The sequence below is a fragment of the Thyridium curvatum genome, assembly GCF_004353045.1.
Source record: "Thyridium curvatum strain D216 chromosome Unknown NODE_28_length_411853_cov_82.906025, whole genome shotgun sequence".
Taxonomy (NCBI): Eukaryota; Fungi; Ascomycota; class Sordariomycetes; order Thyridiales; family Thyridiaceae; genus Thyridium; species Thyridium curvatum.
Window position 1 is genome coordinate 162,156 of NW_022156783.1, and position 25,757 is coordinate 187,912.

At 56.5% G+C, this 25,757-nt stretch overlaps 7 protein-coding genes across 7 annotated transcripts; 1 reads left to right on the plus strand and 6 right to left on the minus strand.

Annotated features, from left to right (window-relative positions):
• Positions 1–1,498: 1,498 nt before the first annotated feature.
• E0L32_005404 (uncharacterized protein) lies at positions 1,499–3,156 on the minus strand (the record flags this gene model as incomplete). Its single annotated transcript, XM_031139922.1, has 4 exons — positions 1,499–1,870; positions 1,981–2,761; positions 2,836–2,953; positions 3,057–3,156. 4 exons carry the CDS (start codon positions 3,154–3,156, stop codon positions 1,499–1,501), a joined length of 1,371 nt encoding a protein of 456 aa, XP_030996151.1.
• A 928-nt stretch (positions 3,157–4,084) lies between these two features.
• Positions 4,085–5,314, minus strand: E0L32_005405 (uncharacterized protein; the record flags this gene model as incomplete). Its single annotated transcript, XM_031139923.1, has 3 exons — positions 4,085–4,442; positions 4,510–4,961; positions 5,051–5,314. The coding sequence occupies 3 exons, from the start codon at positions 5,312–5,314 to the stop codon at positions 4,085–4,087; spliced, it is 1,074 nt and encodes a 357-aa protein (XP_030996152.1).
• A 1,523-nt stretch (positions 5,315–6,837) lies between these two features.
• Positions 6,838–8,569, minus strand: E0L32_005406 (uncharacterized protein; the record flags this gene model as incomplete). The annotated part of the gene is made up of 2 exons (XM_031139924.1): positions 6,838–7,663; positions 7,758–8,569. The coding sequence occupies 2 exons, from the start codon at positions 8,567–8,569 to the stop codon at positions 6,838–6,840; spliced, it is 1,638 nt and encodes a 545-aa protein (XP_030996153.1).
• Positions 8,570–9,940: 1,371 nt separating this feature from the next.
• Positions 9,941–10,774, minus strand: E0L32_005407 (uncharacterized protein; the record flags this gene model as incomplete). The annotated part of the gene is made up of 2 exons (XM_031139926.1): positions 9,941–10,453; positions 10,616–10,774. 2 exons carry the CDS (start codon positions 10,772–10,774, stop codon positions 9,941–9,943), a joined length of 672 nt encoding a protein of 223 aa, XP_030996154.1.
• A 2,595-nt stretch (positions 10,775–13,369) lies between these two features.
• Positions 13,370–14,712, minus strand: E0L32_005408 (uncharacterized protein; the record flags this gene model as incomplete). Its single annotated transcript, XM_031139927.1, has 4 exons — positions 13,370–13,464; positions 13,516–14,479; positions 14,535–14,613; positions 14,666–14,712. 4 exons carry the CDS (start codon positions 14,710–14,712, stop codon positions 13,370–13,372), a joined length of 1,185 nt encoding a protein of 394 aa, XP_030996155.1.
• A 2,321-nt stretch (positions 14,713–17,033) lies between these two features.
• Positions 17,034–19,634, plus strand: E0L32_005409 (uncharacterized protein; the record flags this gene model as incomplete). Its single annotated transcript, XM_031139928.1, has 4 exons — positions 17,034–17,289; positions 17,364–18,408; positions 18,488–19,330; positions 19,436–19,634. The coding sequence occupies 4 exons, from the start codon at positions 17,034–17,036 to the stop codon at positions 19,632–19,634; spliced, it is 2,343 nt and encodes a 780-aa protein (XP_030996156.1).
• Positions 19,635–20,920: 1,286 nt separating this feature from the next.
• On the minus strand, positions 20,921–23,125 carry E0L32_005410 (uncharacterized protein; the record flags this gene model as incomplete). The annotated part of the gene is made up of 3 exons (XM_031139929.1): positions 20,921–21,434; positions 21,495–22,860; positions 22,936–23,125. The coding sequence occupies 3 exons, from the start codon at positions 23,123–23,125 to the stop codon at positions 20,921–20,923; spliced, it is 2,070 nt and encodes a 689-aa protein (XP_030996157.1).
• Positions 23,126–25,757: the final 2,632 nt, after the last annotated feature.

Sequence of the window (25,757 nt, forward strand, 5' to 3'; positions counted from 1 at the left end):
GACCGGCCCCGGCGCAGTGGGACCTTGCAGACCTCACTCAACAGCGCGAAGCGCGAAGGCACGGGGGTAGGGTAGGTAGGTAGGTGTCATGTCTAGGACCTGACAGTCTTGGCTTGTTCCCCCTACCTACCCTATTCTCCATGGAAGGGGTGTCATCTGAGCACAACGCGCCGTCTTAGTGCGCCTCGACCCGAGCTGGTGGGCGGTGGATAATGGAGTCATGGAAGCGGCTTGTTGCAAGTAGGGCGGGGAACTTCCGTCCTCCACACCGCTGCTCTCCGGGCAGTAGGTACCTAGTCATAACATGATTGCTCGCAGCACTGCTGGGCGGCAGCATACAAAAGACCCATTGTGCCCCCCCTGTGAACATTTGCCTCGATGCGCCTCCGTCCATTGTTAGCATGCATTGTCTGTGCTGAGATATGACATCTCGATGTCGAAAGGCCAATGAGCCGGGCCTGACCGCTCTGGTGCAGAGATTGATGACATGTAGGTTGCCAAAAAAAAATCCCCCGCCCCAACGAATGGGCGGAATCAATGGGGTGTTACGGGCCGCAGGTAGCCGGCTTTAGGCGGTCGCGATTGGTTGGTGAAAAAGTCCGTACCGTCCGCGCGGCCGTGAAAAAAGGTGGGCCCTCCACGGCCTGAATCTGTATCGGACATAACTCGCCAAAAAAAAAATCATCTCGATCTTTGACTTGGCGAGTTTGGTCGAAAACAAAGTTGCGGTCAGGTGGTAGGTAACGTAGCGTGCGTAGCCGTGAGAATTGACAACAACAAGAAACTGGGGTAACAAAAAAACAGCCACTGTTTGCCGCGGTACGGGGGGGCACGGTGGGCCAGAATGCAGGACGACGAGATCGCATTCCTATTTCTTCTCCGAAAAAATGGCACCTCACTCCGAAGCCCACTCCGGTCCGAGTCTTTACTCAGGTTCGGAGCAGCACTCATCCTTCGTATGATATGACTCCGACTCTGGATTCGAATCAGGCTACTTCACGAGATGCATGAGTACGCGAGCGCCGACAACGGGTTGAATGATGACTTACGAGGGACGTGGCAATCCCCCCCTCTTGGCCACACCACCCGGTCTGCACGTCACCCAGTACGGATCGGACGGGTGTTGGTGATGGGTAAGCCTCCGGCACCTCACCCCGTACGCTCCAATGAACGACCTAGCTGCTATCTCGCCCTCCTTCCCCCCTCATCGAGACTTGGCAGGTAGGAACAGGTGCATGAACTCTACCAACCCGGTCGATGGAACGACGTTGCACGAGATCACGGTTCATGCAACATTGGCGAATCGCAAATACGGACCTGAATATCACTTGCTTCTATCAGAAATTCTAGAAAGAAAAAAGTGTCCTATCCAATCAAAAGAATTGTGCTTTTTTCCCCTCATGACCTTCTACGGTCTCGTCTCCTTTTCTCCCCCCCCATCGAATCCAACTGACTGATCGCGCCGCACACAAGACGCGAATCCCATCCATCCATCCATCTACTGTGTATCATCATCAGCAGCAGCAGCCGCCGCCGCCTCCTTCCGCCGCTGCTCCTCCTCGAGCACCTCCCGCTCCCGGTGCGCCTTCTCAATGTCGGCCTTGACGCCCTTGGCCCGCTGCCGCGCCTCGTACAGGTCCCGGCTCCGCATGATGCGCTGCACGATCGTGCCCGCGTTGACGTCCTGGAAGTCGTGCGGCGCGATCTCGCGGTAGATGCCCATCTCGCGCGGCGCCGAGTAGGGGTCGTACGTCAGCGGCATGAAGGCCGTCGGGCCGTGGTAGACGGCGTCGGGCGTGCCCCAGGGCATGTGCGTCAGGTACGACTTTGTCGGCGCGAAGGGCGCGCCAAAGATGACGGCGTTGATGTACTGCAAAACAAGCAAAAAAAAGTCAGTGTATTGCGCCTTATGATTAAGAAGGGAAAAGATAGTGTGTCCCGTGTTGGTCTGGTCGTTTTTTTTTTCTTTTTCTTTCTTACCTTGCACTGCAAAACGCAGAGGCCGCGCTCGTAGATGTTCATGATGGGGTAGTTGACCCCCTTCCACCGGTTGATCACCTCGTCGTCGTGCACGCCGGCGACGACGTACACGGGCCCGTAGTCGCCGCCCTTGCCCTTGCGCTCGTCCACGGCCTGCGGCTCGTACCACCCGTCCCCGCGCGCGAGCTCCTCCTCGGCCCGCGCGACGAGCCGCAGGAACTCGATGTGCCCGCTCGAGAACAGGTCGAACCCGCCGTCGACGTAGACGACCCTCTGGCCGGGGCGGGGCCCCTTGCCCGCGAACAGCTGCCGGAAGCTGCCCCGCTCCTCGGCCGTGTCGGCCGCCTTGGCCTCCTCGCTCGCGCCCCAGAACCAGACGTCCACGCCGGGCGCCTTGGCCGTCTCGTCCGTGGCGTACAGCCGCGCCCGCTCGCGCATGGCCTGCGCCTCGGCCCGCCGGTCGGCCGGGTCGCCGGCGGCGCCCTCCTCCTCCGCCCCCGCGAGCGTGCGCTCGAGCGACTTGATGAAGTGGGTGCGCGTGCAGAGCAGCATGCGGCCGACGAGGTCGGTCGTGCTGATGCTGGGCGTGCGCTTGACCACCTTGAAGCGGTTGGCGGCCTTGACGAAGCGGTAGCAGTCCTCGCCCGAGCCGTCCGACGTGATGTCGTCCCCGTGCACGACGTACCGGCAGCCAAAGTGGCTGACCCAGTCCAGCTGCGTCACGTACGGCGCGTCGGGCACGGAGCGGGTCGTCCAGCGGCAGGCGTCGACGGCGGCGAGACTACACCAGGATTAGAAATGAGCATCTTGTGTGTGTGTGTGTGTGTGTGTGTGTGTCTATAAGAGGGGACGTACCGTTCTTGCATGGTCATCACCGAAGGGCCCTTGTTCTCCAGGATCGCCTCGTCGGAGTGCACGCCGACGTACAGCTCATCGCCGAGTTGGCGGGCTTGCACGATGGCGCCGGCATGGCCTGACGTGTGATGCTGGTCAGCCACGAATCTTCCTAACTGGAAAAGGAGGTACAGCGGATGCACCCCATGATCAAAGAAGACGCCGCGGATGGGTGTGCTCACCGTGGTGGAAGAAGTCGAAGCAGCCGTCAACCCACAGCCGGCCATCGAGGAGCTCCGGTGCGGGGTCTCCCGGCGGCAACTGAGACTCGGAGGCGGTCATGGTCGGTTCGGCGTTTTGCGGAGGCCAAATCACAAGCGAACAAGATTCGAGCGATGCGGGTATGCCTGATGGGGATAGCTTTCTCCTCTACACGATGCTCCGGGGTATCTTTTGCTCCAAAGCCAAAGCCAGAGCAAATGAGTTGTTATGGATGAGGTTTAGCGAGGGAGGCGGGAAATTGAACACGAGCAATCTGGAGACCGATATGGCTAATCTTAGGTGCTCGGGAAACACGTAACTACAAGGTCCAGTGTGGTCTGTCAATGAGGGAAAACAAGACACACTGCCTGCCAAGTACAGTACCTACAGTACAGGGAGTCTCTTCTTGACACATGCCAAACGAATTAGATTGACGGATGGCCGCCAGTGATTCCATGGATGCAGCTTCTCTCGAGCTGCCCCTCATTCGACAGCTGGAGGTACCCGTCGCGGACAGCTACCCCACTAAAAGAGAGCTTCTGGAAGTGCAAATGCCACAGCTAACCTACGAGCCTACCTAGGTACCTAAGGTAGGTCCAGAATACTTCGAGGCCCTCTTTGACAGAAGCGAATAAAGAAATAATAGAAAACCTTGTCAACTACTGCCTATCAACTACGCATCTCAAATTGGATTCTACTCCAGGGACAACGACACTTGATGATTCGGGGGGCACACGGGTTCGTCAATATCTATGTATTTCATTCATTCCGAAAAGTCAACGCTGGTATCAATAGCCATGAAAGATTTACCTGAACCCCCCGAGCAGCACAGCACGTCGTAAAAGCCACAAACCCTACCTCAACTGCCCTTTCTTTTCCTGGACAGCACCCCGGTTCCCCCTTGCTCCCCCGTAGCCCTGTCCGGTCGGCCCGTAGCGCGGCGTGCGAGCTCGTCCTTTGCCGACTAATCAATCTGCATCTTCATTCTGGATGGAGCAGCCTGAGCGCTCTATCGCTTCTTGACACTAGGTCTGGGCTTGCATTCATCTGCCTGCACAGGGTGCAGCATGACCTTGTTAGGGTACTGTTGGCTGTTGCCCTGGTATCCCTTGGACCAGTCGTAGGAGACGGCATAGGCAAAGATGGTGCCCGTCTTGTTGAACTGCGTCGCAGTGATGCTGCCGCCAACATTTGGGTAGCCCTTAAGCCGATGCTTGGCGTCCTTGTCCCAGAAGTGAAAGGTGCCGTCGGAGCCCGCTGTCGAGAACGTGCCGTGGACAGGGTGGAAGGAGATGTCGTTGACAGAGTAGACGTTGGTGACGCTGCCCTGGGGAGGGTCTCGGTGGCACTTGAAGGAGAAGTTGGAGCTTTCCGCCCCGTCAGTCGCTGCTCATGACTGGACAGATGAATGGGTTTATCGCAACAGGAACATACCTTGAGTCCTTGTCCTCCACGTACTGGATCGCACACCTGCCCTCGATACTGCCGATAGCAAATCCGGCAGAGTCGGCGAAACAGCTGACCACCCGTGTCTGCCACTTGAGAGGGCTCTGGATCGTCTTGTAGAACTTGGTCGGCTCCTTCAGGTTCACGACATTGATGTAGCGATCCGCCGTGCCAATGACGAGGAGGTTGTCGCGGACATCCATCGTGTAGACACGCTCCTGGCACTGGAGCGTCGCGGCAGGCTGCTGCTGGCGCAGGTCCCAGTACTTGACCGTCTTGTCCCACGAGCCCGTCACCACCATGGGCGTGCCGCTGTTGTCAAAGTATCGAACGCAGCGCACGGGCTGGTCGTGTTGGGCCACTTGGGCCGTCTCGAGGGTCGCTAGATCGCAGACCAGGGCCTGCTTGTCGGCACCGCAGGAAACCACTTTTTGGCCATCCTAGAGCAGAGAGGCCTGGTTAGCTCAAGCGTTCGCCGAGCAAAGTGGGCGCAGTGGGAATCCCACTGTCGAGAAAGAGTGCTGCTGACCTTGAAGAAGTCGACGCCGAAAACAGGCAGGCTGTGCTCGTAGGCGTGGCGAGGCTCTGCTTGCCCGTTGGGCAGGATTTCGTAGATGCGGACCTTCTTGTCCCAGCTGGACACTGCGAGGAAGTCTTTCTGGTCGGCAGGGTTTGGGTTGAATGCCAGGTCCGAGATACTATCTTCGGGCGGGTTGCCTACGGCGACGTCCTGCTTGAGGTCGCCAACAGTATTGGTGGCCGCCGAAGAGGAGGTGCCAAAGAGACCCGACATGGTCGCGTTCGAATGAAGGAAACGCTGAGCAAGACAGTCGACAGGATCCGATCGCTCTTCTTGTATGGATAAAAATGCGAGTCTGTAATCGTATTCTGGGGCGGAATCGGCCTCGGGCTGGGAGCAGGCCGGTCTGTATTTATGGCCTTGTGAGCTTGAGAGCAAAGCAACTTTCCTGGAAAAGAACACCAGTCAAGAGCAGTGAACGGACGAGTTGGTCGCGAGTGGTGGAAAGGAACAATGAGATGAGTGTTGGCAATGTCGAGGCAGGCAGGCGCACAAGGAAGCTAAGCTCGCGCCTATTTCCAGCCACTCAGCAGGCAGCCTGCCCTGGACCCACTGTAATTTTTGGTTCATAAAAAAATCACCAAGCTTCCAAAACTTCACTTCCCTCCTCCCTCTCTTCTCTTTTTTTCCCCCCAAGTCGCCCTCGTCCAACAAATCGCTATCGAAGCTCACACACAGAGACAATCTCGATTCCCACCTCGTGGGGGCAGAGCTCTCGTCTCCAGATTTCGCTTTGGGAGAAAGTCCCCGGACATTTCTTCGCGCTTTTGTGCGGAGAAGCTGCGGAAACGCGCCGCCATAGAAGCACTGCGGCTGATCTCCCCCGCCTGATACTTGCTCCCTTCTAGTCTTGCCTGTCCTCTGCGGTACCCGCTGCCTCCCTTCGCGGGGGGGCTGGGCTGGCATGGCTTGACCCGGGCCTGGAGACCACATGGACGAAGATACGAGTCCGCGCTCCAGACCGGCGACGGTTCTGCCTTTCCATGGGACCACCGCGCTGGCGCTCAAGGTGGCTTCGGACTTGGATCGCTAGGGCAGGGTTTGGAGAGCTTTTCGTCGAGATGCAATAGGTATGCGATTGCCCATGTGCCCTCACCGGCCTCTGGGTTACTCGATGGGGCTTATTCTTGGCACGAGGGCGGCTTCAACGACTTTCACAGTCTGATATCTCTGTGAAGGGAGCTCAGCTTTGACACTTTTTACACTCTAAGCTTCGTGGGAAGCTCCCCCTTCGTCTCAGCTGGTCCCGGATCATGCGTGTCAGTCTTTTGTCCATCTGGGGGCTCTGCAAGTTCATGTGATGATACCAAATATTAGAGTCAAGCACTGATTGGAGTACACCTCCACCTTGATGATTCAACATGCGTTATGGTTTCTGATGAGCTTTTTATTACACTTCTTTCTTTAGTCCAATACATCACTCGCCATCGTTTGGCATCTTGCGAGAACTAGATAGATATAATATGTTCTATTATCCCTACACAGATGCCTATCGATGCCCAAGATAGTCATGATTCTCCAATACTCGTAAATCTCGGCATGCTGAGAGCAAGGGCCTATGCCATGGTAAAGCTGCAGAAAAGAGAGAAGAGGCCCAGACGACCCCATAAACGCCAAAGCCGTGGTTCAAGATGATGATAATAATTCCGCTCAAAAAACGCGCACCCACGTCCCCCCCCCAAACCCACACGAAAGGGGGGCGGAGGCACCACACCACAGCAGCTCTTTCTTCTCTCTCACAACAACCCCCCGAGCACAACCTTGCCCACGTTGGCCACCTCGGTCTTGAGCCCGCCCCGGCTCGCGTCCTCAAACTCCTTGACCACGTTCTGCACGACGAGCTTGCGGATCTTGCCGTCGACCTTGGTGAACAGCTCCGCCGCGGGGCCCCCGCACTCCCGGGGGGTCGGCATGAGCGCCAGCAGGCGCGCGTACACGCAGTCGATCAGCACGTCGCACAGCGTCGCAAACGTCTCGAAGAAGTCCGGGTCGAAGGGCAGCGACGGCGTGAGCAGGTGCGCGTACTCCTCGCCGGGCAGCAGGTCCGTCTCGCTGGCGGCAAAGTTCATGACGCTGCTGCGGCCGCCGTCCGAGGGGCTGAAGGCGCCGCCGCCGACGCCGACGCCGACGCCGGAAGACAACAACGCGCCCCCCACGGCGGCGGCGCCGTTGGGTCCGCTACCATCGTCGGCACCGCCGTCGAGCGAGTACGAGGGGCCCGCCATCTCGGCGGCGCCGCTCGTGCGGCGCGCCTTGCCGCCCTGCGCGGTGCGGCGGAACATGTGCGGCAGGCGGGCGCGGGACAGGGACGAGGGCGCGCCGCCGGCCTCCGAGTGCAGCTGCTGGAAGGACTCGAACTCGCTGAGCAGCGCCGAGAGGGCCCGGAGGAGCTCCACGGCGCTCGACGAGTTGAGGTCCACGACGGCCGGGAGGGACAGGCCCAGGAGGAGGTAGTTTGTGGCGCGGCGGGCGAGCTTACGCGGGTCGGAGAAGTAGGGCATGCGCTGGAGGTCGGGCTTGTCGAAGAGCAGCGTGTTGAACCAGTAGACTCGGCCCTCGTGGCTATGTGACAAGACTAGGGTTAGCTTTTGCGAGGACATGGTTCTTGGTCTGGCGGGAGGGAGGAATATTAGAGAGAGAGAGAGATAAAACTTACGCCTTGCGCAGGTAGTCCAGCGTGGATATCCTCTTGTTCGCCGTGTCGTGTATGAGCTGGAACACGTACGAGCCCTCGCTGTTCCCGGCGCCGCCCCCCATCATGGCCGGCGGCGGCGCCAGCTGCCCGCCGTACATGACGGCCGAGGGCGCGTAGCTGGCGCCCGGCGAGGGCGCCGTGCGGCTGAGCATCCTGGAGAACGAGTCGATCGCCCCGGTGCTCGGCGGCGGGGGCGAGACGACGACCGAGGCGGAGGGCTGCTGCTGCTGCTGCTGCTGCTGCTGTTGCTGTTGCTTATTCCTGCCTCCTGCTGCCGCCGAGGTCTGGAAGCCCGCCTGCTGCTGCCCGCTCAGGTTCGGGGAGAGCGCAAAGTGCGGGAGGGCCGGCGGGACGGCGTCGTCGGTGACAAAGGCGGCGCTGCTGCTGCTGCCGTCTTGGTCGGCTGCCGCGGCGGACGAGGTGGAGCGGCTGCGCCGGTGCCGGGAGAAGGAAGGGCGGCGGCTGAGCAGGCGGCGCTCCTTGGTCAGGACGTTGGGGCGTTGCTGCTGCTGCTGCTGCTGCTGCTGGACGGGGACGGGGACGTCGTCGGCGGTGGTGGCGCGGTAGTCGAGCGAAGGGCGGCCGGCTTGGGGGTCGGCGGAGCTCGTTCGAGGGCGAGACGACGATCTGCGCCCGCTGGTACTGCCGTTGCTCTCGTTATTGTTGTTGCTGTTGCCGTAGCCGTAGCCGTAGCCGTTCGAGGAGATGTTGGTCGTCGTGGCCGCGGAGTAAAAGGAGAAGGACGATGCGGCATTGTGTCCACCGCGGTACATGACTGCCCGCACCTCTCTATTTTTTTCCCACACCCACCTCACGCTATAGGGGCGCCTAGGGGCGTTCCTGGTGCTGTTCCCAGCTGGTCGGGCCGTCGACCGCCAGCGCTCTGGAGGGTGATTGGCGTGCGTCTCTAGCGGGGAATGCCAGTAATCCGGACCCCTAGCAGGGAGGGCGCTAATCAGAAATAGGGGACCCTTAGTGATCGAGGCGATCGTCTCGTGGCCAGCAGCTTAGCATCGGGCTTGTAAGATATCAGCGACAGAATATTGCAGAGTAAAAAGAGTACGAGATGGTTCAATGGTGTTGCAAAATCCCTCGGGTAGAGCAGTGTAGTATTGTCCCATTGAAACAGGCAAAGAAGCTACCGCACCAGGCTGTCATATGGGGCACCGAGCTATATCAGGATCGGGATATAGGTGTCAAACTGTTCATGTTCATGCGCAGCGGCTGGAAAAGGGAGAGACTGCTTCTACTTGCTTCGAACCTAATACCGACGAAACCATGGCTCACGAGGGCAATCTACTGTTTCGTGCCGTGCTTCCAGCGCACAACAAGACCGGTGCTAGACCTGCCGTGGTCCCTACGGCCCTGGTGATCCTTGCTCTGCAGCAGCTTTGATCCAATGCCTTGGTGGCGGTCGGCCGGGAGCAACGCAGCTGAAACCAATTGTGTTCGGTCTTGGGCGCGGTACTCTCGCGCACAGGCCGGTGCAACAGCAGATGGGTATAAGAAAAAGTCTACAAGCTAGCCTTTGTCTTGCAGTGCTTCCAAGACACCCTCGTCTTTGAACTCGGATGGCTGCCCCTCTAGAGTCACCATTTCGGAGTGAGATGGCTGGACCAAGATATACATACACTCGCTCTTGCGCTCTGCAGATCGACATTAGAGCACTTAGGCAGTGGAGAGACAGTGCATCCAGTGCTAATAAGGGTATGGAAAGTTGAGCCTATGGACTCCATGTCCGTAGTGTAATAATGAAGATGAAGGAATGTATATCGGGTTGTCGTCAAGTGACGTTATGAATGATACATCAAGTCACGTTCTAACCAACATGGTTCTTTCTTTAGAGATGTTTGAAGGACTCCTGTGAGTCAACAATGGATTGCTTAGATTAAATGCGAAAGCCAAAAAGATGGACAGTTCGTCTTGGTCCTGGACTTGGCGCCAGTCATAGGTATTCATTACAATTGCGTACAAACGATCGTTGTCATGCCCGAGTTACACGAGACCAGTGTCCATCGTCAGGGACTATCCATGATCCAATAAATAACAGCAAAAAGGGAGACAAGACAGGTCAGGGTTTTGGTGTGAAAACACACACAGGGAGTGCGGTGGGAGCCGCATCCTCAGCAGAGAAAGTGCAAGCTTCAGGCATGCATCGGTTTCTTCTCGCCAAAGACGTCGTCCACAAGGCCCTTCCAGAGGTCCCTCAGCATGCCCGGCTCGCTGTCCTCGGCCCTCGCGGGCTCGGCGTCGTGCGCAAACTTGAGCTCGACGCCGTCGACGCCCATGCCCTCGACCTCGGTCAGCGCGGCGGGCAGGACGTTGTCCGGGTTGGCGGCCACGACCGAGATCTGGGGCGCCGCCAGGGGCGCGTCCGACGACTCGGCGGCGTGGCCGAGGAGCCGGGTCCGGTCGACCGAGTAGTTGTCCGGCAGCAGGGGCACGCGCACGTCGAGGAAGGGGTCGGTCGAGGGCTCGGGGAACAGGCTCGTCGAGGAAGGCAGCACGGCGTAGTCGATGGTGCTGGTGTCTAACCTCGCCTCGCTGCGGGCGCTGGTCTGGAAGTTGAAGGTCTGCATGAGGGGGATCACGCGGGTGGGTGAAGGGACGGCTGGCGCGACAGGTCGGTGGGTAGTAGTGATGGATCGTCGAGCAGACTGGTTGCAAGTCAGTTAGCATTGTAACGACCCGAGAGATAGGGGGCGAGAGTGCTGCAAGTCCCCACGGGTTGGTTGTGAAATGGATATGCCATATGTTTCCCGCAAGACAGTTCGGGATGTTTTCGGGGCATTGTTAGGGGCAGCTCGAGATAGACTTACATCCGATTCACTACTCCTGCCCTCACCGGCAGCATCTGAGTGTGCAAGCGTCGAGGCTGCGACCTTGGAGGCAGTGTGGAGATAGGCTGGCCTCGAGATGGAAGGGCTCGAGGTCAGAGATCGCGTGAGCTTTGATAGAGGAGCGGTGACTCTGGTCATTTTGGCTGTGGGGGATGGCGGTGGTGGTCTGATGGGCTGGCTCTCTCGAGTGGTGGTCGTGTGTGTAAGTGGGAATGCAATCCTACGAGGACAAACAAGTCTCCTTCTGACAGACAGAACAGAACAGTGGAAGCTACTCAAATAGACAGCAGCAAACAGTGACTCATGTGCGGGAGGGGAGGGAGAAGAAGAAGCAGAGGAGGAGACGGTGTCGGAGACCCGGGTCTTACTTCTTAAGTAAAGAAGCCGTGAGGGTGTGCCAACAAAGCTCCAGCCGTCGCGCAATGCGGAGGGACGGAAAGATCAGGTCGAGAGGGTACACGAGAGAATCGGGTGGGGAGGGCACCCCGGCAAAGCTCCCCAGGTGCAGCTCGCCTGTAGCTACAAGTAACTACTTGTAGACTCACAACCTTCAATTGATTGAGCCCACCACTTTTGCCCTTTTGCCAGGGCCGATGGACTACCGGGGCCGACGGGTAGGGCACGCTAGACTCCTGCCGTCTCAACCCCAGTCGCACATGCAGCCAGATCAGATCAGATCAGAAGGCGTCTTTTGTCTTGCCAGTCGTGCCAGTCAGAGAGTCGAGGCTGGTGGAATTCGATCTCCACTTGGGGGGGGGACTCGGAAAGACAATCCCTCGAGCTTGTGCTTCCTTCTCCTGCTGCTTCCTCGGCTTTCCGACATCTCTCGGCTTGGGTGTGACTCTTTTTCAACTTTCTCGATTCCGAAACATAACCGTCGCCAATTTCGTAGCTTTCTCCAGCTTCCTTGCTGTTCTTGATTGCGTCTGAACTGCCCAATGTATTCATGTGATGATAAGGTACGACGCTCGCTGTGCGGGCTGGGGTCTCCCCTCCTCTCCAGCGCAACCCCCCATTCCCTGGCACCTATGTACAAGCAGTACCTAGCACTCAACACATCTCATCCATGCCGCCTCGAACCATTCCATTGAGTGTTCAGACAGGGAGATCAGCCAACCAAAGCTCCTCCGTTTACCCCTTGTCTCAGTGGGGTCCAATCGCCCCGGCACCGGAAAGCTACGCTGTTGGTTGGGACAGGGGCCTCCCCATTCCAACAAGAGGGAGCTTGGGCCGCCGGACGGCACCTGTGTGCCTGTGTGCCCCAGAGACGAGAGCAGAAAAGGAGAGGCCGTTTTGGCGGTCAACGGTGGCTTGAGGGGCCGGGTCCTACGTACAAGTACTTGTACACCGTAGATCCTGGCGGGGCACCCAACAAAACATAGCCGAGAGATGACCGACCCACTACTATCAAGGGTGGAACTCGTCCAGAACTTGAAGCTCGACGCTGACTCCCAATGCGACTGATTGTACATACCACGTAAAGCAGCAGTGTTCAGGGGGGCTGACCAGATCAATCTTCAAGACTCCCGAGATTCTGGCTGGCTGCAAGCAAGATGATACGTGAAGACATGCATATCGTTGTGTACTACTTCACATCATCCATGGCTCTCACCAGTCGTGCAGCTCCAGTGCCAGATAGGAGTCGAGATCGACAGAACTGATAAAGACAAGACAGATGGAGATTGCACACCAATTCGAGCTTGGAGCCTTGCTTCTCAGCCATCTGAAACTCATCACTTCCGCAATGAAGACGGAACTCGTACGTGCATCCAGAACAAGAGAATGGCATACCGGACTTCAGGATATTAGTGTCCATGCCTTTCAGATGTTTATTTTTCCACGGACCTCTCTCAAACAGTAGTTCTTGGGAGTTTTTCCGATCTCACCGAGTATAATTGTGAGTCTTCTCGCCCAGACGAAGAGACCCTTGGCCTCCACACTCCTACGCATTCCACTACGTTCACATCGTGGGTTTCTGAGGCTCTTGATCAAGAGATCAAGACATCCACCGGTAATATACCGCTGTCTGATACCTCAAGGTCATCGTTGTCTAAGGTGATCCGCGTCACGGCGATTTCTCAACTCAACCCAAATGGAGTCGAGCAGGCCGAGCCTTGACAGCCACTGAACTCAAGCGTCGGTTATCCCGGAATTCTTGGACCCCGGATGTCCGCTCGTCGAACGGAGGCATCATATCTTGTGACTGTTCTTCGCTAGTTCGAGTAGTCTCAGCTCTCAACAATCCAAATCATAGTAATGAGAAGAAACTGGACGAGCCTATTCAACAAGAACGCGTGAACTATTAATATCTCATGACCTTCCCCAGCCGGAAGCGGCTCGTGTAAGAAACCTCTTCTGCGGAAAAGGTTTAAACATGACAGACCATCCTGCAGTTGTTGCAGATAGGATCATACAGAACCTGACTGGGAAAAATAACCAAAAGACAGTTGGAAAGAACACCAGGGAAAAAAGAATGGACATGGCCAGAATCGAACCGGCTACTCCGGGGGGAGATAGTGAGACCGCCCCGGAACTGTACCACTACACATGCCCTTTCGGAGTCCGGGAAACTCTACCATTACCAGACTTATTGTCCTGCGGGTCGCTCACAAGCGGTCTCTTATCAACACTATCATAATGTGCATTAGTCTATTTCATGGTTTACGTCATGATACAGCCCCTGATCCCTGATCAGAGTTTTTTCTTGCTTGTCAAATGCTACACTTTTATGTTTCACAGCGTAAGCGCCGCCGCCCTCCTGCCTCCCTGCGTCATCAGAGCATCCATGATGCAAATAGCAGCCATAGATTCCACGATCGGGACAGCGCCTGAACATGGTTAGCACGGTCAAGTTTTGTCGTTGAGTGTGTGTGACTTACGGGGAACGACGCAGGGGTCGTGACGGCCTTTGGCCTCGAGAAGTCCGTCGCTCTCTCCTGCAAATGTGACCGTTTGCTGAGGCAGTCCGATCGTTGCAGGCGGCTTGAAAGCAACACGGAAGTAGATAGGGGCGCCGTTTGTAATTCCTCCCTGGATACCGCCGCTGTTGTTCGTCAAGGTCGAGAGCTTGGGCTTTGCAAATCCATTCTTGGGCTCCGAGACAGGAGCCGGGTTGCGGATAAACATGTCGTTGTGCGCGGAACCTGGGATTTCTGTTCCTGCAAATCCAGAGCCGATTTCAAATCCCTTTGTCGCCGGGATGCTGAGCATTCCCTGGGCAAGGGCCGCCTCCATCTTCGAAAACACCGGTTCGCCAAGTCCAGTTGGGACGTTTCGAATCACACACGTAACTGTGCCTCCAATGCTGTCCTGGCGGTCTCGAAAGTCGGCGATAGATTTCTCCATTTGAGCGGCCACTTCCGGGTCCGGACACCGGACAACCGTCTTGTCAACGTCTTCTCGTGTAACCCCTGAAAGCAGCTGGAGAAACTTCGGGTTGTGAGATGTGCAAGGATATTCAGCAGTGGGTGAAATGTGGTGAATGCTGCCGACGGATGAAACCCAAGCAACAATCTCAATTCCATGGGCAAGCTTCAGGTAATGCTCGCAGAGAGCACCTGCCGCCACACGGCCGATCGTCTCTCGCGCACTTGACCGGCCACCGCCTGAGGAAGCCCGAACGCCATACTTCTCAAGGTAGGTGAAGTCGGCATGGCTGGGGCGAGGGTACTGCTTCATGGTGCTGCCCTTGTAGTCGCCGGGGCGGAAATCCTGGTTCTTGACGACCATGGCAATCGGGGTACCGAGCGTGACTCCTCCTTCTACCCCGGATTGGATTGACACAATGTCAGCCTCATTGCGGGGTGTCGTAATAGAGCTTTGGCCGGGGCGGCGGCGAGAAATCTAGCATTCTTAGTTGCAAAGTCCAAACGTGTCATCTGTTCAATATAGTCCTCACCTGGGGCTGGAGGATCTCTTCCGAGACCGGGATTCCAGGAGGGAAATTGTCGACAATACATCCGACACTCGGACAATGGCTGCGCGAGTTAGCCGCCAATTCTTGGCTAAGTCGGGGAAAAAAATATTCACCTTTCGCCGTATGTCGTCACACGCAAAAACTGCCCAAAGGTTGACATGGTGGGCTATGCTAGTGGTTTGCTGCAGCCAGATGGTCCAGGAAAACGTTTCTTGTCAGATCTATTGCCGTAGATCGGATTCAATGATGATATACTGTTGCCAGTTATCAACGTCGTCAACAATGTTCGTTCCTGAGTCACATGCGTGAGTCACATATGTGGACAATCGCATGCTCATGATACGATTTCTGCTAAACATATTTCCAGGACAAAAAAAAAAAGCGCCGGCCTCGCGCCAAATTGACGTACCACGTGATGCATCACGTGATATCTAGGTGTATATACCGTACCTAGGTATCACTTCCAGAATGTTAATCTGCAACGGTTGTGAGGATCAATTCTCATTGAGATCCTTTCCAACTCATAATTGTATACTTCCCATTCTTACTATACGACTGTTAGATCTTTGCGACTGTCTTCGTGATGTTGGAGCCAATGAAATAGGAAGAGTGGGTGGCTCAGGGCGATCGAGTGACAGCGATCAGCATACCAGAAATCAAATGCAGTTGCACATTAGTTAAAGGAAAATATCGTGTTTGACGTTGTACTCGGCCTACACTCCTGAGTTGAATGAGTGCGCGAAGATCAGGCTCTGAAGCTTTCGTATCCGTGGCCCACTGTGGTGCCCGAGATCTTGATTCCCAGCAACCCGCATCTCCACTACGCCTGCTAGCTATCTTTGTCCCTTTGATGATGCAGAGAGTTCACAAGGGAATGTTAAAAGAACATCAAAGAGCAAGCCACAATACACATCAAGGCCACTTACCGCAAAAACTCCAAATTTGGAAGTCGTGCCGAGGACAGAACCATTTTTGAAGAGAGAGAAGAGACGGTTTTCCTAGATCTTGGAACAGTCAGGTAAAAGCTGAGTTACAATGTTGTCTCGACACAGCTGAAGAGACACAATGAACATAACTGTGGGGGGAAAGGAAAATTGTCTATGTTCCTATTCACTATTCTGCAACCGTCCTCCTAACTCCTTTTATAGGATGCTCCACACGGTCCATTCCATCAACATAGGTGATCTCAAGCCAATCTTGAACATTACCAAGGGCATATAGGGTCTCCAAGTTGTATAATACTTACTTACCAACAGTTCTCAGTGCTACATAGTCAACTGCGGACTTTACTGTGCTCAGGCCGAGGGCGAGAACATGCCCTTTGTAGCCAGGTCCAGCGAGATTCGAGTTCCGAGAGTCTACACGATGTACCAATCTGCCGGCAGCCCAGGCACAGAGACCCAGCCCCTAGGTACAGTAATGGTCATGGACGACATCCAATATATTCTATGCGACATCTGGCACGAGCTACACCTCGACTATTACAACTAAATCTCCGATTAGCAGAAAGAATGCTGAAACTTTCATAAGTTAACCCTTGAGGACTGCTGCTTGTGGCTAACTGAACTGAAGACCTTACCCATCCATGGAATGATACGGTCAGAGACTTACTCGCCAAGGAGCCTGTCATGGCTGGGGAGAATTTGCCAGAACTGTCCAATCACTATTAAGATTGAAGTGGTTGCTCCTCGACGAGGTCTGACAAGATGGACTTGGCCGCAGCAAGGCATTTTCCACCCATGCCGAATCGAAGGCTGAAAACATTAACATTGCACCATGTGGATAAACCGGTTTGATTGACAGGGAGATCATAAACTGCTCCCCCGACTGCTGGAAGTATCTCAGCGTGTCGATGGTTTGCAGCTATGTTAACGCATGTGAGTGTGTTGACCTTTCTCGCACCAACGGCCGGGATTCAGGTAGGAGAGCTCTGACTACAGCTTCACTACTGTAATACTTGATGTGATAAAATGCAATCATATCACACTGTCGTAGTCTTTCACACATGGTTCTATTGCTCGTTCTCGGCATCGCTTTCATCGCGGAGTGCATGTAAGCATTGATGTGTTGACCTGCAGCAGGCCATTTGAGACGGATGAACAACAGCCCGAGCTGAGAGCGAGCTCAACATTTTCTAACCCTAAGCGCCTTTTCCATGGTAACAAATTCAACATTTTTCTATCCCTAAGGTTTTTTTTCTATCCCTAACGCTATTGTCATGAAGAATAGGGGTCCGGGTGTTGACAATAGGTGCTGCCCAACCTATCACAGCCCTCCAAAAAGATGGGGCCAGATCTCTTTTTCTGTGAGACGCGCCTTTTACCCTCACCTAACCCCAACCCTCGCATCCCTTTTGCCTTTACATGCCCTCCATTGTCAGTCTCATCTCCCATCCTGGAGGCAAAGCGAACCCAAAAGAAACAAGCAATTGCAAAACAAGAAACTGCACCATCACCCCGGAGAGTCTCACAGCAAGCCATAATGGCAACCCGCCGGGCAGCCAAGGCCGCAGAGGCGACAGCATCAGCTCCATCTCCGGCTGTGACGCGACGCAAGACGCGACAACAAGCAGCTGAGCCAGCTGCCACAATGCCGGCCCCAGAGATCAAACCCATCATTCCCTATCCTCGTCGAAATGTACGACGTCCCGCTGATGCAGAGAGTATCGCGAGCGTCAGAAGTACCCACACCAATGCCACGGCCACAGTGTATGAGATGCCGACGCCTGGTTTCCACCGTGAGTGAAGCCCTTCTTGAGCCCTGCCTGTCCCTCTTGCTCTTTGCCCCTGCTCGGCTGACACTCGACTCCAGGCCTCGCTGCTCTCGCTAGAGGTGCAAGCACGCCAGGCGTGCGGAAGCGCGTCTCAGATGCTGCTTCTGTTATTTCTACAATGACGGACAGCACGCCTGCCATGCGTGAAGCCCGATCTGGCCTGATGAAGTCCTTCTTCCCCCGCCTGTCAGCTGCGACCAGGGATCTCCAGAACCACCTGGAGCAGCAGGACGCAGTTGACGAGGAAATCTGGGACACCCAGCTTGAGTTCTACTACCAGGCCTTCGACAGCTACAAGCAGCACTACGCCGACTCGGGCATGCCCTACATCAACGGCCAAGAGGTCCTCTCGCGGATCGGCTGCCCGGTGAACTCGCCGGCCTGGCAGCGAGCCATGCGCATCATCTCCACGGCAAACCTGACCGACCTCCAGTACACCCTGGTCCAGCTCAATATCGAGGACAGGCTCTCGGAGCTGCAGACCCTGGACAGTGCCTTCCCTTCCAGGTTCTATCCGGACGAGTCGCTCAACGACAACGAGTACTCGTTTGAGCAGGCGCTCGAGATTCGGACGCAGACCTTCATTGCCACGATCCAGGATGTAGGACAGCACGAAGACCCCTTCGGTCTCCTCGCGCGAGTCTTCTGCGACGGCGAGGCCGCGTCCCAGGACTTTAAGCGGGCCTTGGACCTTGGCCCCTACGAGCCTCTGGCCGGCGTCGATCTCAACGACGACGCGAACTCGAACCTCCGCGGTCGCTACAAGACGCGTCTCGCCAGCATCCGGTCACTCTTGTCGCCAAAGGCAAACGAGTACAACGTTGCTCAACTGCAGGAGCACTTCAATTTGCAGGAGTTCTGGAACAACCTCAAGGATTGGATCAAGGCTTGCCAAGCCGCCCTCCAGAACCCGGGCTCCCAGGAGGCTGCCTCGCAGGCTTCGGCAGCTGCGCAGCACGATGCGCCGGCCGTGATGGACTCTCAGGAAGACCTCGAATCGCAGGGAGAGTCTCAGCTCGACTCCCAGAACGACTCGGAGATTATGTCCCAGCCGATAGTGCGAGCTGCGCCGGCATCTTCAGCGTACGTACTTCCTTTCTGACGAGCACACATCGGGACACACGCGCACGTATGGATGGATACTGACAATCTCGTGTATTAGCCAACGGATCCCCTGGAACCAGGACTCTATCAAATTCCTCCGCTCTCGGGAGCAGGACATCAACCAGCCGGAACTGGCCAGCGAGCGCGGCAGCGTCGTCAGCGACTACCCCGTCTTCTCCAACGAGGCCATCATCAAGAGGTCGCAGCAGCACATCCTCGACCAGCAGCAGCAGCAGCAGTCGTCGCCGCAGCCAACAGCCCGGACAACAGCAGTCGCCGCCTCGCCCTCGTCCTCCGCCGCTCCCGCACCGGGCCAGAAGCGCTTTTTCGACCAGATCCAGGCATCCAGCCAGGACGACCCGTTCGAGGACGACGACCCGTTCGAGTCGGACCCCCGCGTCCCGGACAGCCAGAAGCGCGGCCTCATGCCCCCCCCGCCGCAGTCCTCCCTCCCCAACAAGCGCGTCCGCATCGAGCACCGGCCCGCCTACGGCGAGCGCCCCCGCGCCCCGCCCTCCTCCTCCTCCGCCTCCGCCTCCGCCGCTCCGCGAGCTAAGATCCCGCGGCCGCCGGCGCCCTCCTCCTCATACCCGCCCGTGTCCACGGGAGCCACGGCCGTAGCCGACGACGAGGACGACGACGACGACGAGATCGACCACGAGGCCGTGTCGTCGCAGGCCAGGGCCATGACGGCCGTGTCGCGCCGCCGGGCGGGCCCGCAGACGCGCACGCCCTGGTCGCGCAACGACACCCGGACGCTCATCCGCGCCGTGCACTCGTTCGAGGCCAAGTGGAGCAAGATGCAGAAGGCCATCGACGAGGGCCGGCTGCCGTTCGAGCACCCGCGCGACCAGCAGGGGCTGCGGGACAAGGCGCGGCTGATCAAGGTCGACTTTCTCAAGTAGGTTTCTTTTTTTTTCTTGCTGTCTTTTTTTTTTCTTGCTGTCTTTTTTTTTTTCTTCTTCTACGTGCGTGTATACGCTCCCCCTGATATATATGCACCTAGAGAGGACTTTGCTGACTTTCTTGATGTACCCTTTCTTAGAACTGACACGCTCCTCCCTCCGGGTTTCGACCTCGTCGTGCTGGGCAAGAAGGAGGCCGAGGCCGTCAGGGCCGTCGGCAAGAACCCGGACCGCAAGGAGATGGACGTCGATGAGTTCAAGAGGCCCGTGAATACCGAGTATCAGCCATCCCAGGAGTGAATTGAGCGGCGCGGTATGGGTGCTCATTTTGGCAAGCCTCCATCAGTTCTGGCTTCGTGAGTAAGAGCTTTGCAAGAGTAACATGTGTGTTTGCGGGACTTCAACGGATCTTTTGTTGCTTGTGGACAGCTCTTCTGGAACTGTTGCATCGGACTAATCGGACAGCCTTCATGGTGAAGGTGCAGATAGGGCGTTGAGCAGGAAGCAGGGAATCTTTTTGTTCAACTTGGAAGCCGGAGTATATTATTCACTTGTCACTACTAAAACTTATAGCCACCGAACAAAGGAGTTCACAGGCAGTTGCTTTTCGAGGGTTTCTTCACAGAGGAAGGGGGCTATGTATTATACCAGGGATTTGTTGCTTTTGTACAAAATCACAACCAACGGCCTTGGACGGGCTACTGGGTGACGGCCTTGCTCTGTCTGGCCAACGATAATACACATGCAGATAAAGCACTTTGCATTTATCCTAGCAAATAAATGCCTACTACTCCAACCCATTGGACTCGGCTAACCTAACCCTATCCTACCCTCTTCTTGCAGGAGCCCCTGATGAAGCTCGCCATATTCTGCGGCTACTTTCCTTGCCACCCTTCCTGAATAAAAAAAAACGCCGTATTGCGTTGCTCGAGGCAAGAACAAGAAGGGATGAACCCCTGCTCCTCCTGGTGGATTTCAAAGAACTTATTCTCGCGAGGTTCATCGAGATAAGACGGTCCACCGTCGATACCAAAAAAAAAAAAAACGAAAACAAAAGAGTAGGAACATACAAAGTCGAGTGTGGTTTTTGTGAGAGAAAGAATAAGAAGGTCGGAAGGGAGGAAGAATGGCGGGAACAATCAAGATTTGTTTCGGTCGTGTGTTGATAAAATCAAGGTCGGCGGTCGGCGGAATATTTGAAGGAAGTTTTGATCGTATGCCCATCCCACAGAGCCGGAGTTCTCGCGAGGAGAGATCCGAAAAGGAATGATCGGGTTTGAAATATTGTTGCTTGAGATGAGAAAAACCACGTAACAAAAAATAGTCCTCGTCGGTTATATCATTAAGCAATAAAACGGCCACACTGCAGGGCGGTCGACCGCATTAGACGGGTGAGTGGAAGGTCTCAGGCCCAAGATTTCCACCATGAAATGAATACACAAGATCATGGAGATGCAGTCGGTAGGAAAAGTCTATAGATAGATGTGACAAGGCGGCCCCGGATTGGAAGACGATCATGGAGAGTACAGGTATGGAAGAACGTGGGCTGGCGAGGTTGGGCTGCAGAACATGCCCGTAGAAAACGATTATATCGCCGGGTATGCGCTGCCAGGAACCATGCCGTTGTTGGGACCTCCGGGGCGGGGTGAGTTGTTGGCAGCTCTTCCGGGCAGCTGGAAGTCCGGGTTGTTGTTGAGTAGCACGTCACTGCGGTTCACGGGCCGCCGCGGAGGAGGGCCGCCATAGCCCGGCATCAGCGCTGGAGGCGGTGGGTTCCAGCGCGGGTTGATCCCTCGTTGGGAGATGGAGGTGAAGTTGGACCGCTCCGACTCAGCGGGGCTGCGGGCGCCTTGGGGGATGTCCTCGTACGAGTTGCTGACCTGGATTGGGGGTGGCGGGGTCGGCCTCTGCTGCGGCGGCTCGGCAAAGCGAGGGTCTACATCCTCGTAGTAGTTGCTACCGCCTGACGGTGCTGGCGGTGGCGGACTCCTCGTGGCGGGAAGCTCTGCCGGGCGGCCCAGGGGGGAGCCCATGCGAGGTGAGTTCCTGCCGCTGCCTCCTCCACCCTGATTCCAAGCTGCGCGAGGAGGAACGTAGTCACTTTGACACAATATTAGCATATATACTCTCCATTCAGGTCAGATACGAATGTGAACTTACCCTCCTCCGTCCTGACTGTACCTCGAGTTGTCACTCATGTAGGTGTCATGACGGTTGGCGCTGGTAGGGCCCCTGCCTTGCTGTAGTCCCACCATTCCTGCGATGTCTGAGTCACTATCCCTGACCTGGCCGCCATACTGGGGGCCGTAGCCTGGCGGTCCCGGCCTAGGGCCATTGGCTGCCGCATCCATCTCTACTGCCTGCCCCATCTGTGAGGGTCCATTGGTACCAGGCAATGGTGGTGGCGACTCGGCACGTGGCAGGTCTGAAGCCCTGATTTCAGGGTTGTAGGGGTCGTAGCTTCCAGTCGACATGCTGGGCATGGACGGGTTAGAATTGTAAGGTCCGTTTGGAGGTCCAGGCGAGGGGCCCCTCATGCCATAGGGCCCAGCTCGCTCGTACTGGTACCCTGGTGGTGGTGGCCGGCCTCCTCTCATTGGGCCGCCATAGCCCCGAGGCGGTGGGCCGTAACCGCCCCTACCACCCGGGCCCGGGCCGTATCCTCCTCGTCCTGGCGGTCCGTATCCTCCCCGGCCGCCCGGTGGGCCATAGCCTCCTCGTCCCCTGTAGCCTCCCGGAGGCATGCGCCCACGGCCACGCGAGTTCATACTCTCCTGGGAAGGCCCGCGTCGAACACCGTACCCATCCTGCATGGGCATGGGGTTTCCATACTGGTCCCGGGGTATCGAGGGCGACCTTCTCGGGCCAGGAGGTCCGTTCATGGCCATATCTCCAGCAACCGCGAGGTCAGTCGACTGTGCATTAGGAGATATGTCGGCTGGACTCCGAGCCGTGAGGGGGATGCGCTCGTCGCTGCTCCTGTCGTCTTTCTTCTCGAAAGTAGCAAAGGCGGGCAGCTTCTCGCCGTCGCCATTTGCTCCGCTTACAACAGGAACGGTAGGCTGCCTGGCGGTGCTGGGTACAGGAGCAGCAGCTTGCTGCTGAGCTTGCCTGTTGTAGTAGTTCTCTCCGCTCATTTCGGCATTCTCTGCGATGCGCTTCTTCCTGGTCTTTCTGCTGACCAGGGTCCTCCGCATGGCGCAAGATATGATGCCGCTCAGGGCCACGAGAATGGTGGCGGCCAGAACGAGGTAAGATCCCCAAGCAAGATGGGGAACGAAGAGCAGCACGTCGATGAGGAATGCCAGAAGACAAGCGAGGAAAGCAAAGATGCTCACGATGAAGAGAAAGAGCAGATAGCGGATCGAGTGAGAGGGAGAGTGGAAATGGGCGACAATAGACATGACAAACATGATGAGGGTGAAGAGTGCAGCGACCGGGTGGACAACTAGAATGGAAGACAAGGTATTCCTGGCCGCGGGGGGCAGGTTGAAGTCTGCATTGTCGTCGGAGGAGAGAAATTGACCTGCGAAGAGGGGTTAGCATTGCGCGGTGGAGCGGCGTCGAGTGCCTGCGAGTTTGAGTGCATGTGCATGCTCACCAGTGTTATAGCCAATCTCAATCTTGCTGCAAGTTCCATCCGCCTTGCACACTCCAAAGACGCCAAAAGTGACGCCGTGGAAGGCACCGAGGGGGATCTGCTTGATAATGGGAGTCGACAACACTGCTATAAGCAGCAGAGCGAACGCGACGCCGAGCAACACCGCAAGGGGTGTCGCCGGCCGCAACATGGCGATTGAAGAAGGTGAAGTCGAGAAGGAGAAGTTCCGAGAAAGAGCGAGTGTGGTGGCGAAGCCAACGTCGTCAAGACGCGGCGAGGGGGCGAACGGGTAACCGCCTTGGTGTTTAGCAGGTTCTCATGCGACCAAGTCCACCCAGCCAGAGGCGTGAATATGAAGCGGGTAAGGAGGGTCGTGAAGCGAAGGGTGCAGGTTGACTTTGTCGCGGCATGGAAGTAAGGCGAAGCTGATCGTGAAGAGCGATGAATGTCGGCTGAATAGAACAGCTGGAGGTCCGGCGCTCTATTGTCTCGAGGCAGTCATACGACAGACAAGAGGGGAGTTGTCGTCGTGATCTCGAGGATCAAGACGAGGTGTGAAGACGGGGTTCGCCCAGCGCCCAGCAGCCAGCCGCCAATGCAGACTCCTTTTCCAGCTCAGTCGTGCTCCAAAGAGCAAAGACGTTCAATCCTGTCGCAGGTCGAAGAAGGCCGGCTCGTCGATCGTCAGTGCCGTGGCAGAGGTTGCGAAAAGGATCCTTTGCGCAGCCCGCGTGAAGTTGCGACGGGTAAGTAACCTGTCTGGGCTTGCGGAGAGTGGGTGATGCCCTCTTGGGATGGGGGGGGCGGAGGGCACAGCAAGCAGGTCGAATGGTGGTGGTGGTGGTGGTGGGCGATGCACAGCCAGGAGGAGCCAGCAGTAGCAGCAGTGGTACCTAGTCTAGCAGTGGAGCTCGCTAGCTGCCTCTGGAAATGGGGTATTTTATCTCTCTGTAACTTGGATCCCAAGGGAAGGGTGAGGTGAGGAGCCAGTCGAGGACCAGGGAGGAAAGGGGAGGGGGGGTGTGGATTAATTGTGGTGATGGGGCAAAAGGCCGGCAAGGTTGAGCCCTGGTTGGCGCACGCTCCAGTCTACTCCGTACTTGTACAAGTACAAGTAGTGTTAGCGGGTCGAACAGAAGGCGACAGCGATTGTGGTTGCAGGGGAGCGACGGCCAGACGGGGAGGGTGGTCCGTAACAGTGGAGACTCTAGAAGGTTAGGTACATGTAACTAGTTACCTACCTTAGGTATTCTCCATCGGTGCGTGTGCGTGCTGGAGAGAGCAAGTTTTTGATATCGTATCCTCGCTTTACGACTCTTCGGTCCTCTAACTAACTACCAGAGCAAAATAGACTGGAAGCCACCAGAGACGGACACGATATGGCAAGCTAAATAAGGGCCAAGGAGCTGACCACTCTTCCACTGTCCGGGGCTACTGTTAGTAACTAACTGGGGCCATTGCTTTCTCTCTTGTGTACAAGAATAAGGACTTCTTTTGTCTGATAGGTAGGTATCTAGGTAGGTACATGACAGGTCTTAATGTCGCGCAATTTCAATAAAGAGTGATGAACTCCAAGGAGATCAATTCAAGGCCGATGACAAGAGCTAGGTACCTAGCTGGCCTTTCAGCTGGCCGGGACACTGTGTCGTCATTGTGGAATGGCCGCGCAGAGGAGAAATGGGCGACGATCTCTCGGGGCGCAACCAGCTTTCTCATTCCTGAAGAACCGACACCCAAGAATTTACCCCAGTGGAAGGGTCTGGAGAAGCGACCGGAGCCAGAACCAGACAGGCAACACACCACATGGCCCGGCAAGACTACCTAGACTAGGTAGACAAGAGCAGAGAAGAGACCCAGGCAGTCTAGCAACAGCAACAAGAAAGGTCCCGCGTCAGCTAATAAACTCTAAAAGCTGCCGTCTTAGCCAGCGGAACGGATCAGGATCTGCCTCGACCCGATCCCTCTTTTGCCCTCTCCGGCCTGCCTGGGGAGAGACGCACCAGACGGGGCAACAGAACCGGCGAGCCCCTCTCGGCTTTGTTCTTTGATTGATGATTTGATCCCACACACCATGCAAATGCAATGCATGCAGAGTGCGAGTAACCACCAAGCGCGTACCCGCACACCATGCAAAGCCAAGGCTTCCCGCAGCTTATTTCGTCTCCCTGCAGGCTAAAGGTAAAAAGAAAGAAAAAGCACGCTTCCAGCCCAACACATTGAGAGAAGAGACCGGCCGACGGAATATGCAGGCCGTCCTGCCAGCAACGACGAAGGAATAGGTAAGCCCACACACACCACCCACGGGAGCGGGCACTGCAGGAACCACGGCATCTTTCGTACAAAGAGGTACGGAGTACTTCCGTAGAGGCAGAGCGCAATTCGCCGTGTCAGTCACGCCAGTCTACCCAACCAGCGGCCTGCCGTATTCGGCGAATCCAGTCGTGCCACTCACTCTCTCTCCACGCTAGGAGCCAAGTCTCTTGCGGAGGTGGTGCCCTATTTTAGATAAGGCTAGACAGGCAGAAATGCTTCCATGGGCGACGAGACAGAGGATATACGGAGTACGGTGGCGCTATCGAATCCTGCTCCGGCGTGCCTACTTGCGTTCTGTGCATTTCACGATAACAGTCTTGCGGCGCTTGCGCGTCAATGGCGACTGTTGCGCCGCCGCAGCATGCGACACCCGATGCCGCGTATCGAGGGATGAAGCGCATTCCCAAGGGCCTCCCTGGTTGAGAATCTCTGTCCCTGGGGGATGGATGAATGCCATCCACTCTCCGACAGAGTGCGCTCAAGGGTCTGGATCATTGCGAGAATGAGAT